We start from the raw sequence: 19,157 nt of genomic DNA, 5'->3' as shown, positions 1-19,157 counted from the left end.
TTTTCAAACTATTTCATGTTGAGGTGGCTTCATGTTTGCCTTCATTCTTAAGAGTCAAACAGTGCATTAAGGGTGACTGGGGCTCACCCCTCAATTAACTGCCAGCAAGTAAATAAAAGACCTTTGTAAACCAAGTAACAGTAATTTAGTGTTCTCATTCCTGTTGCTAAGCTCCACTGTGCATATGTGTAGTGTTGCTCAGAGATCCCAGATGATGTTTCTGGTGAGGTGTATATTCAATTTTTCAGTCCAGGGGCAAGTCAGCAAAATACTAACATTTGCAAAACATTATCAGAGTAATGTTGAGAAAAGTAAAGGAACCTTGGCAAAAGTGCCCAAGTAAAAAGGCCCAAAAGATGACTTATTTAGTTCTTGCTATGTCTTCATAGCTCGAAACTGGGAAACATGTTACTATATGGAGACATGTCATCTTGTTACCTGATCCAGGAATGGTCTGATGGAAGATCACTTGTTTGAAAAGAGAGGCCACAGAGCAGGCACTCTGAAGCTCCTGGCAAAAGCACTGAATGTTCTTTAGCTCATCAACCCAGAAGTAGATTTTCCACATTAACTGAAAACTGCATGATGTAGTGGATATGAGTGCTTGAGACAGCACCACCATTATAAAACCAGTGTGGATGAATGTCTCCCCACCAGCCTACTGCTGCTAAGGCGTATTCCACCGATTCTTACTATATTCTCCATCACTAACTGTATGGATAAAAGTGTTTTAACATGACTTTCCTCAGCATTAAGTCATTTGCTGGCATGCCAGGCAGTCCTGGGTGCACATCTGCCTGTTTGGCCCATCATTCCTGTCCCTCAAAATGCAACTGCAATGTCAGTCCCTCAATTTACCAGCTGTGTCCTGCTCTCCATTCTCTTTGCTCAACCCTCTCAGCTACCATCTCTCATGATGGCAGCATCCTCAAGTCATTAAATATGATCCAAATACAATCAGATGATCGAGATGAGGGAGCAGTGGGTGAAGCGATGCCAGAGAAATAGTCCTACTCTTTCCGATACCAAGTATCACTACTGCTTTTTCAGTCATGTAACTCTATCAACCTATGCAATTTGAGGTATATCAATGCCATCCATTCAAACTATTCATCGTTGTGTTTAAGGCACATACCAAGGCTCTCATTATTTGTTGGCAGCCACTGAAAATGCTACTGGGAAAATGGATAGATTTCAGAAAAGGAATCATAGGAGCTTATAAGGTTTGTTTCCTATCCAGTTTCCTGTGGTTACCGATGTCTGTACCATGCAGCCTGGAGCCCTGTAGTGGTACTGCCTGTCCAGAAGTCTGAGCTATGAATCAGATGGAGGCAGAGCTGTATGAGTACTGGGGTAGTGTACAGCCATCATGTATAAATGATGCAGACATGATTTCCAAAGAGTTAAGCTCTTGTGCCTGTCGTAGACAAATGAAACAGATGTGACATTTCGTGGCTATATGGCTGTAGGGACTGACCATCATCAGCTAACACATTTTGCAAGCATTAGCACCTAGTATTGACAAGATTATATGGCACTTAAGAATGCATTAATCCAAATGTGTTAACTGGCAAGTCTTAAATAAATAATTAATAACATAAACCCTCCTAGTATATGTCCCAGTTTTGCACAGAAAAGAATATTCCATTTGATGCTGAAGGAAAATTATTCTATACTGATGATTTACACTTAGCATCATTTTTTTTTATTATTATTTTTTTTTTAAGGGAAGGACAAAGGTTCTTTAAAACAACACCATCTTCGTTAGGCATAAATATTGCCATTTACAATGTCATCTTTTTTTCTTGTTTATAGACTGCCTTTTGCTTAAGTGAGCTGGTCACAAGCTATCTTTTTTCTCTTGCTTTCACGGTCTGCCCATGTAATGAGCAATACAAAGATACGTAATTTAAATTGAGCCCTCGTTTGCAGTATGAAGGCATAGTGAAAACAAATAGTTAATTGCAAAAGATTATGAACACTTAAGACTTGATCAATACTGTAACAAACAAAATCATGCAAAAAATGTTAAGCATAAATCAGTTCTATTTGGATATGATAAATATATTAATTACAGTTGTGTAGATATTAATGTAATAAAAATTTGTAAACAAAGTTTCAATTAAAAAAAGTTTATCACATGTTGGTAACTGAAGGCTGAGGAAGCATTATGTAATTTATAGGAGTCCCTTTTGTTCTAGGACAAGTCCAGCCAAATCATAACTGCTTTTATTGATCCTTTATGAAATGTATATTATTCTGTTATTCTTTTTTTTTTTTTTTTTTCCTAATTCTGGCAAAGTGTATAGTATCCTCTGTGATTGGAAGGGTGTTTGCTATTACTGCCTGTCTGCCTGCAGCTTCTGGTAATACCTCAGAGTCACAAAGATGGTAACTCCTTCCTGTTTGTACAGATCATCATGGCAAACATCCTGGGTTTTATAGATCATAGTATTCAACAAGTAGCTGACAATTTCTCTGGCGGGCCCTCAGATACTCTCCTTCCTAGAAGGCATCTAAGGATGGATTATGTATGTTTCTTTGGCACTAGTCTCTTGCTTGTGGCCATTTTCTTTTCTAAGGGCTTTTTGGTTCCTCCTCATCTTTTGATGAGATATCACATGGTAAAAGAAGAACTGTGGGACTGCCAGGAGAGTTGGCAACCAGGAATGGGGCTGCCACTGCTGGAACAATTCATCTTGTTCATCTGTCTGAATAATCATGAATTGGTCCAGTGTTTGCAACCTGTTCCCACCTTCTTCCTTCTCAAGAGTTCCTCAGGCAGCCAAAAAGAGGCAGGACGTGTGCAAGTGCCGATGTGCCTGTTCATGTTGCTGTTGGTCTATGGTTGTGTAGTAGATCTAGCACTTTGGGAAAGAGTCTTGACTGCGCATAGGCAGGTGGATGTAGTGTGCTTTCATGTAGGTATGGAAATGATCCAGAGGTGGAATTACAACATGTGCACCCTTCCAGCCTCAGAAAACAGACAGGTCACCCACTCATCTAGAAGGGGCACTCCTGGTGTAGGGTTTCTTTTTTACCTTCATTAAAACACAAAACATGCCAAAACAATGAAGAGATTCTCTACTAAGGAAATATTAAAGCTTTCAATATTAATTAAGCACTCAGAAAATGGGACAAGACGATTAATTAATCATGCATGTGCAACTCTGTTCCCCTTTGCGCTGGAAAAAATGTTTTCCTTTAACTTAAATTAGTATACACTAATTGCTTGATATATTGTAGTATATTTTCCATTATGTGTTAAGATAATTGCTGTGAGCAACACCTGGTAGAAGGTTCCCAGCATGGTTCCTGAGAATCCTGTAAATGGGAAGTTTGCACTGAACCTAATGCTCAGCACACAGGTTGTGGTACACAGGATGAAAAACAAATTATATCTCATGAAAAGCTGCACAAGCAGGCATTAGTGGATTGTGATGATGTCACTGTGCTTGTAAGACTGATAACTAGCCATGTGGTCATTTTAGCACTTTTATTACCGTCTGAGCCTGCTCTTTTTTTTTTTGTTATATTGAAGAATAAGAAACAATTTGCTGTATAAAATCATATGGTAAAGATCTACTGGAGCTGCATGAGTGAAATCAACAACTTACTTTCAGCTCATATATAGTCTTTATTTCATATTTGATATTGTCTTGACTAGATCCCCTTGCGGTGGGGAACTTACCTGACATATCACCAAAAAACAAAAGTCCTGATATATTCTGAATAACCTGGGAGACTCTTTCCATCGAATTAGTGGAGGCACATGGTATTTCTGATGCTACGGGAAGATGCAAACAGACCAGTCTCTGAGACTGTAGAAACTCTGCTCATAAAACCATAATCTCAGAAATTCTGCCCACAGACATTCTATTTTTTTTTTTCTTTTTCCAAAGCATTTTAGTTATGAGCTGTTGTCATTAAGATTTGCGAGTCATTGACATTGACATTTATACTTGTTTGTGCTGGAGAGCTGTTGAACTCAGGAACATAATGTCCAGTGAACCATCACATGAAGTAATGGTTTATCCGTGTCACTAGATTTTTAATTAAAGCATAGCAGTGCATTAAAAACTTTTGGTTTTTCTCTGTCATCCAGAATAGGTAGTATAAAATGTGAATGCTTGTATTCGCAATTACTCTTCTACTTTACAACATTAAGATATTTTATATCTCATCATAACTGATCATGATAGTAGTCACTGTATGAGCATTTTTTAGTCAACACAGAAGCCGTGTTTTTGAGTCATCCTGATCCTACAAAGAATTATGCATGAGTATAATTTCATGTTGTTTAAATAATCTACTGGATGTGAATAGCACTATTTTCCATATGATAAAAAAGGGTGAAATAGTAGTAGTATAGTACCAAGAGATAAAAAAGCACTTTGTAAGCGTTGAGCTTTTCTAGGCAATTCACAGAATAGACATCTTAAAAAAATAATCCAGAAGTACCTGGACCTGGGTTGTTCTAAGATATTGACTGATATCTAACTGAGTCTATCAGAGAGCTAATTTATCCTCTTATTTCATTAAATGATACTTAGAATAGGAAATGTATTTTGTGATAACTTAAAGTAGAAACTGTCTGTTTTATGGCAACCAAAGAAATGTACGGTGGTATTATATTTCTTAGTGACCTGTTGGCATCAGTAGCTTTTCCTTCAGTTTAAACACCTTCGGAGAAGGAGTTAGTATGTAACCCCTGGAGTATGTATGTTGGAACATACATGATCCACAGAGTGGATCTCTGGGCATGGAAGTGCCTCAGCAGAGCAAGTTCCTTCTTCATCAGTTCACATTTTGGGTAATGGATCTGTGGTCATGCAGGGAACATATCTCCCTTGCAGATGCTGAGGGTGCTCTTCACCAGCAACAGTCAGGGAGGTCTTGCTTTGGGTGACGTTGCCTTATTGTGTAATCACACATGGCTCTTATTTAGTTGTAAATGAAACTAAATGCCAGATGCATCATATAAACTAATGTTTACTAATAAGTTGTGTTCTATTTAGTGTGCAGAGAGAAAAAAGACAAGTTGTTTCTTTTTAAAATTATGTGAACCTTGTCACAAAAAGCTTCAAATGACTTAGAATTTTGTTTTGTTTTTATTAGTCACTGAGTAACCTATTCAACACTGTCTCATTCATCAAGTGAGCTCTTCAGGAAAAGACATCCTGTCAGGTGTAGCAGACAAAGCAATGAACAGCATTGGTACTGTTAATGACTCATAGAATGATATTGCAGGGATTGTAAAAAGACACCTTATTATCTAGCAGACATTGTTCATAATTATATCACTGATAAAGACAAAACATATCAAATGTTGTGTTGTAAATATGTCCTTTAATAAAATAAATGCCGTTGTAATAAATTTGTTGATAGCTGTATGATCCTTCTGAATAGAAAATGGGAATGCTTTGCATATCTTCAGGATGAAAGGCATTATTACTCTCAGCTATTCACTTGTCAATTTTCATGTAATACTCATGCTATATCAGACATTATAGATCTTTCGCCATTTTGCTTTATGACATTCTGTAAAGTGTAATTCCCTGGTTTACCTGCCTTCATGGATTCAACTGACGAATCTCAATTGGCTGTCATCATTTTCATGATCATGCACATGTCATATTGTTACAATGAACACATTATGCATATAGCATAGCCTTCATCTTCTTTAGGCAGAGTACAGACCCCTTCAGTCTTGCAAAAATGAATAATTATGCTGGGATTTTAATATTTCTGTTTGCTTTGGGGTTTATTAGCTCAGACTAATGTGAAAGCTCAATTATTTGATATGCTCCATCTGACTAGGTCTTGAAAAAATAGGTTAGAGTTTTCCATGAAACTGTTCTGTGGCTTTAAGCTATCTCAGAATTGTACTGTGGTAAAAATCATCTTTGTTCTGCCCATTGGAAAAGTGGCATTTTTTTCATTAACAACTTCAGGTTTGCACATGGACCACAAGTGGGATGAAAAGCTAGGGAAGCTGATTGTCACTGGTAATGTCCTGTAGTGAAACTTTAGTCTTCCATTATGCCTGCCTCTCATGAATTTGTATTTTGTTGTTGTTGTTTCCGCAGACTCCAGAGGAAGGAGCCTCTACAAGCATCTATGCAGCAGTATCACCCGAGATGGAAGGAGCTGGTGGCTGCTACCTTTACAATGAGGAAAGGACAAAATCGGCTGACATAGCATATGATGAGGAGCTGCAGAGAAGGCTTTGGACAGAAAGCTGCAAGTTGGTTGGGATTTCTGATGAATCCAGCAGAGTACCCTAGAAGAAGCCATTTCCAGCTGGGTAAATGAAATGTATTGACAAACATCTTAGGTGAATTCTTGCAGCATCAGTCATCATCCTGGAAATCACTGTTCAATCCCAAAGGCAAACATGAACAGCTTTGTTCTTCACTTGAATCCCTAGTCTGCTAGGGTATGGGGGGAATATTCCCACAGAGAGATGTACGTGGTTGGTTTTAAATCTAACCATCAGTTTTGTAAATCATGATGTTTCAGTCTGTGATTAAAATACAATCTTTAACCTTGTGCAGAGTTGAGTTTTCATTTTTTGTTCAATGAGAAAAGACTTCCCCTGGTGAACATGGTGTGTCTGTGGCATGATGAACTTAAGCCAATTTTGTACATTTAGCTTACCTTTTACTTTAGTCAGTTTTAAAAGTTGCAGGATCTTTCCTTAAGCTTCATTAATCTTTAAGACACTTTATACTGGATGTCAGCTCATTCTAATTCAAACATTTGGCATTCATGATAATGTTGTTTCTATCATAATGTTAGCTTTGCATGTCAAAGTTTATCCAGAGATTTTAAGTGAAGATGAGAACCAAAAAATGTAAATAAATAAGGTCTTCAGGTGGGATATGGAATTCAAACGTTTTCATTTGGAGGAGGGTTGAAGGATAGCCTTAAGAATGAGGAAGGAATCAGATGTAAAAATGGTAGCACTGATTTTGGCAGAGAGTGCAGTTAGCCTGCTGTATCAGCTGTGGGCATGGAGTACTTGTTGCCTTTTCTCCTGAACCTGTGTAAACTTGCGTCTACAATGTCTTGTATTTTCTTTGGCAAAGAGATTCACTTATCTACCACCTGTTACATGAAGAGTCACCTCCTTTGGTTGCTTTTGAGCCTGGTTCATATGAGTTTCAAGACTAGCATTGGTGATTTGGAAAAGACAGTAAACAGTTGGTGCTCTCCACCTTTTCCACATTGCTAAGGGTTTTGGAGTTGGAAACTTTCAACATGAACTTTTAAACTGTCTCTTTTCCATGTTGAAGAGTAGTCCCTGCCTACTTACTTGCACAGCAGCAACAGGGTATTTTCTGTTTTGTTATGTATTTATTCCTCTCCTAAGAATTTCTAACAGCTGATTTCAAACATGGACTCTGTGATTAGGGAGTCTGAACTCTTGCTATTAATGGAGTGTGCTCTAGCCTACTCTCATGTCATTATTTTTAGATATTGTCTGAAAAAGAAGAATAATCCTATAAATGTCATTGCATTTTTTTTTCTCTCCAAGTTATACAGAGTGAAGGAGAGCTATAGGTGGATGTAAAGCATATATTTACTTTGGGAGATTAAGAAATCACTGCATGACAGGACTGAGTGTAAACATACTGTTGTGCTCTAATTTGCAGCAGACTAGAAACAGCATGAATGTGTTCCTATGCACTGAACCTGGGACTAATATCCCTTTTGGGCTTTAGCTCAAACCTGGTGCTTCACTGATTGTTTCTCCAGTCTTTGGTTCAGAGAGAGATCACATCTAACTGAAAGAAAACATATTGACATGTCCATAGAATAGCAAGGAGATGCCAATACAGAAAGCAGTTTGAACAAAGAAAAACAGATGAGAACAACAATAATAAAAAAAATCTGAAGGAGAGCATATTTCCCCTCTGAATTAAGTCATGCATGATTTATTCCTAGCTCCTTAGAATTAGTGTATACAAGGGTTAGCAGCAGGAAATTTATCACTCAGTCACTATAGCACTTTCTCTGTATGACTGGCTGACTTTTTTTGGTAACTGAATGTAGTGCTTGTGAAATGTGCCAGACTGACACTCTGGGAACTAAATTCCTCTGTTTATTCACGGATCATGCACCGGATGCTGTAAGCCTGCTAGACAGCCAACATTTTGATGTTGCCATAGCATTTCCACAGAACATCATTGCTGCTAGAAGTATGTCCAGGATTACTCAAATTAGATGGATCCAAGTTACCTTCAGGTTAAAGTCTATCAAAGCTACACAGCATTTGTACAACCACTTTCAAGTAGCAAAGGAGTGGTAAAACAGCAAACACTAAAGAGAGCTAGTCACTCTTTCAGTGTAATCTGAATCACTTAATGGTCTCAGTCCCATGAAATCTGTGTTAACAACACTGAAAACATGGTTTGTGAGAACCAAGAACACAGATTGTGCCTGAATGAGGGAAAAATCCTAAAGCCAAGGAGTTTGAGAATGGTGTAATACCATGAAGATGTAGTTGAGCTAGTTGTAAGAGTGTTATCTCAGGAACTAAAAGCAGTAAACTGTGTCAACTCTGCAGTGTCATATGAGCTTGTCTTGAGCAAAATTCAGTATTACAAAGTCCTGTGTGTCACTAAGAGTAATCACTTGTGATAAATCTGTAAACATCCAACTTAATCCTTAGCCTACCTATTTAGGAATATATGTATATATGTATATATATATAGCATGTAGAAGCAGGGCAATGATTTTACCTCTGTGCACAGCAATGGTAAGAGCTGATTGTTTTTCACATTTCAAGAAAATGAAATTTCTGAAGACCTGAGAAACCCGTTTTTGACGTCACCAAAAATATGGCTTAGGGGTGGCATATAAAATAAAAAAAAAAAAGCTTGAGAGCTTTTTAACCTTGCAAAGAAAGTCAAAACAGTCTCCAGTAACTATACATTAAAGTTGGACAAATCAACCTTACAACAAGAAAAGAGATCCTCTCTTTGAGGGTAATTACATATTGGAACATGTAGATCTGATCTTTGAAGATAACGAAAAAATGTCTTGTCATGAAAAGGCAAGGAGGCCAAGTAGGCTCCTAAGCAAAGTAGGTCAGTCACAGAGAAGTCATACTTAGATCTCCCTCAGGTCCAAAGTGACAGCACTTATTTCTATTTGTATGAGAGTGACCCATTGCTTACAACATTTAGAAGGGATGTTTCCATGCCAGTAGTCTGAATAATGTTTAATTCAAAAATCTGGTTGTTTTACTTAGTCTCAAAAAGATACCCAAAATCTATAGTCCAGTTCAGATCTGAGATCAACAGAGGAATCAGCAAATGGTTACTGTGGCTTGATCCTATTGCCCTTGATGAGGGAGGGAAAACATTTCAAACCACTACATTATTATTTTATTAAGAAAAAAACAAAACACAAAATTATTTTTATTTTACAGCTCACATGAATAAGAAAACCTTACTCAGGAAAAAACAAACAAACAAACAAACAAACAAAAAACTAAACTATGTCTTTAAAGAATAGTTTAAGAAAATCTTGTAGATTTACTTCAGTTAATAGTTATTTTGGAATAGTTATGCTATTTAAGCAATATTATTTAAACAGTGAACTTGCATAAGAAATAATGTGCTGACAAAGTGCCCTGTTTCTTAAGAGAAATGTTAACTTTTACATTAGTTAACTAGTTCCTTTGTAAACTAATTAATTATGTACTGGGGAAATGAATTATGTATTTGAAAAATAATTCCTGTTATTCACACATAATGAAATAATTGAATCCTTGCTTCATATTCAAAATTAATTGAAGCCCTAAATGTGGAACTTCTAGCTGCACTTCCACAATGTACATATTTAAATTTTATTTATTTATTTATTTATTTTGCATAACTATCAATTACTTTAGTACACAACAAGTAGTATGCCATAGAAACAAAGGACTTAATTATTTGATCTCAGGATTATTACGGCATTTTCCAAGTACACAATAATGTTGGTCCTAAATATAACAATGCATGGCAGATATTTAAATTCTCATCCTAAATAAGCTATCCTCATGCAAACTTTCACTCTTGTACAATTCTGGCCTTAGAGTATCCTTCCTTGCTCATTACATGGCATGGTTTATGCTTCAGCTGTCACCATAGAAAGGCAAAATCAGATTCCAGAGAAATTAACATGAAATATGTTACAGATAAGATAGAAACATATATCTGAGATTACTGATATATGATTTTAGGGGGGTGAAGGCTCAGGGCACTGACCAACCTGCAATAACTGAAGAGATAAGTACAAAATGTGAAGTGTATTGCACAACATCAATTTAGGCAGGACAGATAAGCCATTTTATGAATAACATTTTGAAGGTAATTATAATTCCTTTTTAAAACAAAAATGCGTTTCAGCAATACACTGCAGTAATGATAAATCTGGTCAGGGGCATATGAGATACCACAGGAGATAAAGTATGTAGAGATAAAATATCTAGGTTCCAAAAATATGTAGAAGTTCCAGTTTGTATTTTGGATATTATCCATGGCATGTCTAACACAAATTATATATGTTATTTGCAAGGTCTTTTAAATAAAAAGTGCAGATGAGTAAATATCGGATTTTTGGATTTGGGGCAGAGTAGTGAAACAATTTCAATGTGATGAGCATGCAGAGCTGAAATGTGTAGACACCGTTGGTTTTCAAGTGTCCTTGAAAATGTCAGTATGGAAGTCACAAAAAGCAGAATCCTTTGTCTATTGAGAGAGTAGCAGGCTTGGAATTTAGCAAATTCCTTTTAGCTTCCCTTCGAAGTTGTCTTGAGCCAAGAGGAAGACACATCAACAGTCAAGAGTGCTGTTTCCAGACGTATGTAGTTGTTAATTTCCATACTGCACCCATCAACAATTGTTAACATCTCTCCTTTTGGATATGGACCAAGGCCAAGAACTCCTTTCACCAAGAGTGATAAAAGAGCAACCAAGAGTTATAAAAGAGTCAAAAGATAGCAATGACCTGTATGTATTTTGACAAACACTGTGTAGACTGAAACCTGTCACCTTAAAGGGAAAGACTACTTAATCCTAGGAGGGAGGGAGGGAGGGAGGGAGGAAGGAAGGAAGGAAGGAAGGAAGGAAGGAAGGAAGGAAGGAAGGAAGGAGAGAAAGGAAGGAAGGAGAGAAAGGAAGGAAGGAAGGAAGGAAGGAGAGAAAGAAAGAAAGAAAGAAAGAAAAAGAAAGAAAGAAAGAAAGAAAGAAAGAAAGAAAGAAAGAAAGAAAGAAAGAAAGAAAGAAAGAAAGAAAGAAAGAAAGAGAGAAAGAAAGAAAGAAAGAAAGAAAGAAAGAAAGAAAGAAAGAAAGAAAGAAAGAAAGAAAGAAAGAAAGCTACATGTATAACACTTTGTGAGTGATATTAAAGATAGCACTTAACAGAGAGAATGTAAAGCAATCAACATTATGATCGTAAGCAGCTATATGTCCTTTACACAGATGATAGGCCAAGAAACATAGCCTACCCTCTATCTTTGCATTGCTTGAATTCACAGAAAGAGCTCAGCCTTCACCGTTAAAGGTCACAACAAAGCCGATCCATTTTACCTATTTATCTTTTACCTATTTATCTTGCTTTTTCTGAAACTAGTAACAAGACTTGTTTCAGCTTGTCCACATTTATGGAACTCATTATGTAGTCCATACTGATCTGCTTATATTCAATAGCTATGATGTATCTAAGATGTTTTTAATAAGGTAATGGAAAAAAATACAAATTCATTTTGAGAATTACATCATAGCTAAGGACCATATACTGCATTATTTTCTCAGGGAAAACTTCCATGGAAAAGAATCTCAGTTCTTTACAAGAAAAGTCAGACTATGTTCAAGAAAGTCAATGTAAAATATTTACAAAGAACTTTTCCCTTAGCTGTATTATCCAGCTCTGCTCAAGTTAATGATACATCCCAGAATCACTGGAGAAAGACACATAACTTAATAGCAGAAGAAGCTATAAAAACCTTGTATCATTTAAATTTGGTAATCCCCTGGAACCTTATCTCTTAAGTGAAAGTACCTTTGTGCTTCTATTAATATATTAAAGCTCTCTTTTTGTCTCAAAGAGATTAATCTAAGAAAATGTGCAATCTAAAAATTCCACTCGTAGTATATGAAGAGAAGAGAGTAGCATTCATCACACTTAAAGTAAATCATCTAAAAGCAGGATAAATAGTTTAAGCCAGACACTTAGGCTCCGTCTGTGCTTGCAGTGAGTGTAGTACTTCAATGGGACAATTCCTCTGACCTGTTTTAGTGTGAAATGAGTAATTGGCAGGAGATGCCACCTTGGTGGCTGTCCATAGAGGAAAAATAGACAAGTAGTCTAAGGTAAAAATCCAGTGTCTGTAAATTGTCAAGATCTTGTTGTCTCAGCCAGCTTCACATGGAATCAAACTAAGTATAAAGGTTTTATTTTCTGGGATTTTTTTCCATGGTTTATTAACTAGAAAGGTGCCTTTCTGGGATTTTTTTTTTTTTTCCTTAGCTTTTTAGCCTGGAAGTTACCATAGCAATCTTGTATTTTGATCTTCTGTGCAACAAAGATCTGCTAATTCTGATTCTCTTCTTGTCATAAGTGTTTGTTGAAAAGTTTCCAGTGAATTATATCACCTTGGATATGTTTTTCCAGTCTAAATTGCCCTCAGTTCAAAAATCTGAGCTTTATTTCACATCTGAGCTGGAGTAGCTTTTCAGCTTCCAGCTATTTGATCTAGTTACACTTTCATCTGTTGGGCTGAAGAACCTAAGTTTTCATCCCAGTGGAGATGGCCAGGCAAGGAAGAAATCATCTCTTGGAATTTTTTGATAACCTAGCTTGATTAAGCTCTTTGAATCTTTCATCAGAAGTCATGTTTTACATCTTGTAATCATATTTTTGTCTCTTAATGAGTCTGATCTAATTTTTCAACTTCCTGCTTTCAGAATCTGAACAACTGATTTTGAAATACATGTACATAGGTAATACAGCCTCACTAGTCAGTTTATTTTCTCTCTGCTTCTAAGCCCCAAGGCCTTCTTGCCTGAAACGTCATAGAGAAGCTCAGATTCTGAGGCTCCATAAGTTTTTTTTCAGACCCAAAAGTTCCCATAAATACAGCCCACTTTATTTGTTTCAAGATGTATGATCTAATGGAACTCTGAACACTTCTTTTATTGTGATTTATTTCCACAGTTAAAGCCCTAAATCTGCACTAAAGAGTACTTGAGAGGATTTTGGAGCTGTTGAGTCAGGAATTGCAACAGGGACCAAGCATCAGAGCACTGAGATCATGAAAATGTGCCATAGTTCAGCAATTAAAACCATACATAAGATAATAGTCAATGACCTGCCTTATCTGGAATGTAACTAATTTCAGCAAATCTTTCATTTTATTCATTTTTTTACATTACTTCTCTTATTTATCACCCTGACAGAATCTCCCAGAAGACATTTCTGTCTCCTCCCAGCCAGGATTAGCTGTATAAATGCACATTTCTCTGCACCTGTGAGGTGAAGAGATCCCTGCAATTATACAGTACTTCCACACAGTGCTGAAATTTCAGCAACTTGGCTCCAAACCTTGGTTCTAGAAGTGATTTAGAGAGCAAATTAGGCTCTCAAAGATCTTTTTTTTTTTTTTTTTTTTTTTTAAATCTGAATCTAATTCTTCATTTTTACCTCTCTATACCGCCCATAAGCAACTTCTCTTTCAATCTGTTCATGTGGGAGATTTCTCCTGAAGCCAATGGAAACAAGTTTTGTTCCATGCATCAACTTTGCATGACATCTGTGATCATGACACCGTAACTCCCTCTTGCCCTCCTGGGTCTTATTTCTGGACATTGAGTTCAAGCTGCAAATTCACAGCTTCTCTGCTTGTTAGGAGGAGAATTATTACCACCTGTTTTATGGGACTGTAAACCACATTTCATACCACATTTACTTAATACACTCTACCTGTTAACACATTTATCACTTTTCCTGTAGACCAGCAAGCATTTTACTACCAGCTCATTCTCCAGGAAATAGTGAAAGCACAGCTGTCATCCTACATCTGAACAGAAATCCTAGATGCAGATATTTCCTGCAGAACAGAAGCTCAGAAGGTTTTGTTGTTTGGTTTTTGTTTGGTTTTTGAAAATAAATTAGATATGTTAGATAATGTTGGACAGTGTTAAAAAGGTAATAGAAATATTTACCAAAATTTTTAAATGCCTGATTTACTAGAACATGAAAATTAACATTTTTTATTTTTATTTTTTATAAATAACTATTTTTTAATTCAATTTATGTAGAAAAAATCATATTCAGATTTGAAGTGGTTTAACTCAATGTAGCTGTGTTCTTCACATTGTTTCATGTTAGATAGTGCAGCATTTTGCAATGAAATATTTTTTTTAAACAAGTCAGGGAAGAAGCCTTTAGTGAAAGACACATCTTTCAATCTGTTCTGAAAATAGAATTATTCTTCTATAGACGTTGTACTTTGAAGATATTTTTCTTTTAAAAAAGATGACTTGAACACCTGAGCTGTGGGAGAGAATTCGGTACATGGAAATCTTCCTTCCAGATTACACTGCTGGGGTCCAAGAAGACACAGAAAGGAAGATACAGCACACATGATTATTTTCGTTTCTCTTCTCCCTTTGTTACTTTCAGTTGTGATGGTTTCATGAGCAGAAAACAAGAGAAGGAACTTAGCTGCCATTGGAAAATGTACTTCCATTGGAAAAGAACAGTTATCCAAATCTTCGTCAGTCCAAGCTCTCCATATCCCTGATGTATTCATATCTCAGTTTTGAGTAAGCCCTTTAAGAACAGCCCTCAGGATCACAGGACTTGAGAAATTCAGTTCCAGCTGTTAATATGTATGATTTACCCTTCTAAAAAATAAAAAAGACTCCTAGTTTTCATGCGGGTTCAACCTCAGTTACACAATAGCTGGTAACACAAAGTGGCTGCTGTTTTCAGTACAGCTGAAAAGGTCAAATTCTGGGTGTTGCTCTTTTTGAAATATCATCCTCTTAATTCATTGACAAATTCATGCAAAATCATTTTGATTATTTTTCAAAGACTCCGAGGTCAAGAGGTATCACCATGGTCATCTGAACAACAACCTTGAAACTTGCATATCTGCAAAAGAGTTTTATGAAGGTTTGATTCTGCAAATATCCGCCTATCCTGCATTCTTCTAAAGCAAATACCTGGTCTGGGTAATAGGTTAGACTAAATTTGTAATTTTTTCCTTTCCCTCAAGTTCTGTAAATCTACATGACCTAATTCTCCTGAGAGCAGATGTTTTGGAACGCTGCTGTTAGAGACTGTTCATCACGTCAGTTCAGCAAACCACATTAATATGAAAGCATGTGCTTGAGCATGTTCTAATAAGCAAACTGCTTTTAAGCATGTGCTCAAATTTCAGCATGTGCTTCACTCATTCAGGGCTAAAGTGTGTCGGGTTGCAGATGTCGGGCAGGTGACAAAAGGCTTGTGAAATCATATGCAGGTAGATAAAATACACAGCACAAGTTAAAATCTAATATTAATCTATAATAAAGACCAAGACAAACGATCTCATGTATGAAAACATTTGTCGTGAGCACTAATGCTAAGGGAGACTTATTTTTTAAGTGTTTTAGTTCAATACATTTTAATCAGAAAAACATAGTGTTTGCATAATCTACAGAGGAAAATAATAGGGACATTAAAATATATTTTAAAATAGAAAACAAAAAATAACCCTGTGTTTCTTAATGATTCGTCATATAAGTTCAAACCATGTAATAAACCTCTCTAAAGATAAGAGGCATGTTGTTTTGGGAGAAGACCAGGGAGAATGATCTGCTTCTCAGAGTGTTATAAATAAGATAACTATTATTAGTACTTGATTATATACAGTGTTTCAAGACATATCAAAGCTCTGCACTTCTATACAGCAATGTAAAATGGAGTGGTATCTCTGTGCCTGTGTAAAATTGTTTCTTTTCATGAATGGAAAATAAATACATTCTGAACCACTTGGATTTCATATGTTCAGAAAGCAATTGATTTGCCGAATACAGATGAACACTGTATTTCTTCCTACTTTTCCCTATGTTTTCATTTTTAATAAGTCTTTTGTTAGTCAGATGTGGTAAAAAGCTTTAGATCAAACCTCTTGGGGTAAAATCTGAAACTCTGGGGAAAAATAAGAAAGATGAATTTGTTTAGTTTCAAAACACATAGCCACTTTGCCAAGAGCCTCCAGCTGGCAGGATAGAAAAATGTATCTCCCGATTGCAAATTGCCAATTCTAAAATGGCACAGCAGTAGCTTTCCATCCTGATTACCTGCAGCTGGCCTGCCTTTCAACTCTGGGTTTCTAGTCAAAACAATAACTTCCTGTTGCCATATTTCCAAAATGCCTTCTCCAAAATTCATACAAAGTTATGAAACACAGTTGACGATTACTTGTGTACTTTAGATGAGCCTGTATTGTAGCTGTCAGTGGTTTCCGAACACGAGTGAGACAAGATCTTCATCACTTGCTAGACCAGCTGGTATAGCTGTGGGGAAAAATCAGCAGCCTTGTAGCTCAAAAGCCCTTACACAAGTCTTAAAAAAAAAAACAAAACAAAAAAACAACCAACCAACCAACCAACCAAAAAAAAAAAAAAAAAAGTAGTGATCCTGAGAGTAATTGCTCTCAGCTTAACTTCATTATGGTAATTCATTAGATAGCTGGAGAGAAAAGCTGATTGTCAGCTCTGGACCTGAGGGAGGGTGTTGGCCACAGTAGGCAAGGGCTTCAGATCCCAGGGGACAGAGATAATTGCACAGAAGAAACTGAGGGGTGGGATGTGTTTTCATAGGGTTTTAATGTCTGGATGCTGCTTGAGATGAAACAGAAGTAAAAAAGCTCCTCTGTAGATGGTCTAAAACAAAGGAGGTGAGTAACGTAGTGTGCAAATGATCTTGGTAGCAATGGAAGCAAGCACATGCCTAAATTGCAACATGTGCTGAAATGGTGCCTGGGACCAGGGAGGGCAGCAGGGCTGGCTCCTCTCTTCCATAGGTGTGTGTGCCTCCACGAGGCTGTGGAGGCATGGGATTTCTGGTTTGATTTTGGCAGGATCTGTTTCTCTCTACAGCCTGGCAGAGCTTCATTGCTGGCTGGGAGGGAGGAGGCTGCCCTCCTGTAGCAGCTTGTCCCTCGCTGCTTGGCAGAGAGGTGAACTGGGGGCAGGTAAAAGGGGCACTGCACTCACTGCCCTAGCATTGAAGAGGCACTGAACTTGGTATTTTGCAAAAGACTGATGTCTTTTGTGGGGTCCCAGCCCTACCAGTGGGTGTTACGAGAACTCAAAAAGTGGTTCAGATCTTGAGAACATTTAAGCTTGGGTCTCCTGTTTCTGGCAGAGGAGAGTTGGTAGAGGAGCAAAGCATCAACTGCCAAAATGCAGAAGGTCCTGGTCACACATAACAACAAATTTCTGTGCACCTGAAGGAACTACAGATGAGAAAGGGAGACTTCCACTGTGTTTAAACACTCCTAAGATCAGTTGAGTGCTGAGAAAGAATGGTGTTTTTTTGTTTGTTTTTAATGTTTTGATATTACAGTGTTCATCCCTGTCCTACTTTAGGGTTTTGTTTTCAAATCTGGACCTTGATGATTCATATTCATTAGAGAGAAGAGTGAGGAATGCCCCTCTGGAGAACACAGAGCTGGAATTGTCTGCTCTGAGATACTTTGCTCACCCACTGGGAAAGCAGCACAGCAGGGCAGCTGCTGGTAGAGGGCTGGAGAGCATGTGCCTGTCCTGAACATCAGAGCTCTTCCTTAGAGCATTGAAAAAACCAGCAGGAGTAAACCAAACTCCTGAAAAGTGACTGAAAAACATCAAGCAGAAATGTGAGTGTAATACAAAAACCAAGGTGTTGCAGACGACAGCCACTGTGCTCTTGTGTGCCTTTCTCCTTTGCTCTCTCCTCCAAGAGAACACGAGACAGCTGCAGTTACAAACAACATCTGTGTTAGGTGAGACCCAGGTACTAAGAACATCCCATGTGGAGAGGGTACAGTGTTCCTTCTCTAAAACAGTCTGGTTTTATTTCCTCTCTTTCTCTCTTCTGTTTTCTCTCTTTCTCTCTGGCTAACTAGGGAGAAGTTAGCTTTTATCTACAAACATTTTCAGAAAAAGAGAACCATTTAAGCTAAAAGACTGTGTTAGTGTCACAAAGAGGAGTAACTCCATGATGAATGAATTAGGCTGAACATCAAGAGACGTGCTTTTACCACGTAGGATTGGGCTCAGAAATAGTTGTAATGGGATTAAGGAGATTAAAGAAATTGATTTATTTTTAAAACAGGAGCCCAATTAGACAGGGACATATATATATATATATGCAGTAGTGGACCTGTGTGATGACCTGAATGGATTGTTGCAGGCATAAATTCCTTTGATGTGTTTAACATCTTGCTTTTCTAGAGAGTGTGCTTTGCCTTCTGGTGAATGCCAGTTAGCTACAAAGGCTGTTCAAGAGTTTTTTGGGAATGACAGCCCTAGGCAAGCCTGACACTAGCAAAACCTTTTTGTACTAACTGGAATTATAAAGGAAAGGTGAAATGAATCAAGGCTCCTATAATAAGTGTAGTTCAGGAAACAATTAAAACACTCTAGCTTTAAACCACAGTATAGGCTTGTGCTGCAGTCTAGAGTCCAAGTATAATGAGGAAATCCTTACAGCCTGTTCAGGGATCTTTCTTTTTCCTAAGGAACTTGGAAAAATCTGCTCTTGAATAGATAGCCCAGTCCTTCTCTGTCAGTAGTAATTTCTCATTTTCTCATGCCTGTACACATCCTATACAGAGTAATGGGTAAGTGAAGTGTATGATTAACCTTCTTTGTAATGTCCCCAGCAGCACAGACAGATTTTATTTATTTATTTAAAGGTGGAATACAGTCTGGTAAAAATGATTAAGTTTAGCAGTTCTTGAGTTCACTTTCTGGTTTTTAGTGCTTTAAATTCATGTCCACACAGCACAGATTTTTGCATGTTTGGCCTGACCATATTGCAGGTGATTCTCTGGGGGCTAGTGTCTCCCCAGCTGCTATATGTGATGCTTCACAAGCCTTATCGTCTCTCTTCCAAGAGCT

At 37.3% G+C, this 19,157-nt stretch overlaps 1 protein-coding gene across 2 annotated transcripts in view; it reads left to right on the top strand.

Annotated features, from left to right (window-relative positions):
• The window catches only part of DHRSX (dehydrogenase/reductase X-linked), a 212,019-nt gene extending 205,467 nt beyond the window's left edge, over nucleotides 1–6,552 (top strand). For both annotated transcript variants that reach the window (XM_068682180.1, XM_068682179.1), the window contains exon 8: nucleotides 6,090–6,552. In XM_068682180.1, the coding sequence (XP_068538281.1) occupies nucleotides 6,090–6,287 (198 nt within the window). In that variant the 3' untranslated portion in view covers nucleotides 6,288–6,552. The remainder of the gene's footprint in view (nucleotides 1–6,089) is intronic.
• Nucleotides 6,553–19,157: the final 12,605 nt, after the last annotated feature.

The sequence above is a fragment of the Anas acuta genome, chromosome 1 (assembly GCF_963932015.1).
Source record: "Anas acuta chromosome 1, bAnaAcu1.1, whole genome shotgun sequence".
Taxonomy (NCBI): Eukaryota; Metazoa; Chordata; class Aves; order Anseriformes; family Anatidae; genus Anas; species Anas acuta.
This window is presented reverse-complemented; position numbering and strand designations above follow the sequence as displayed.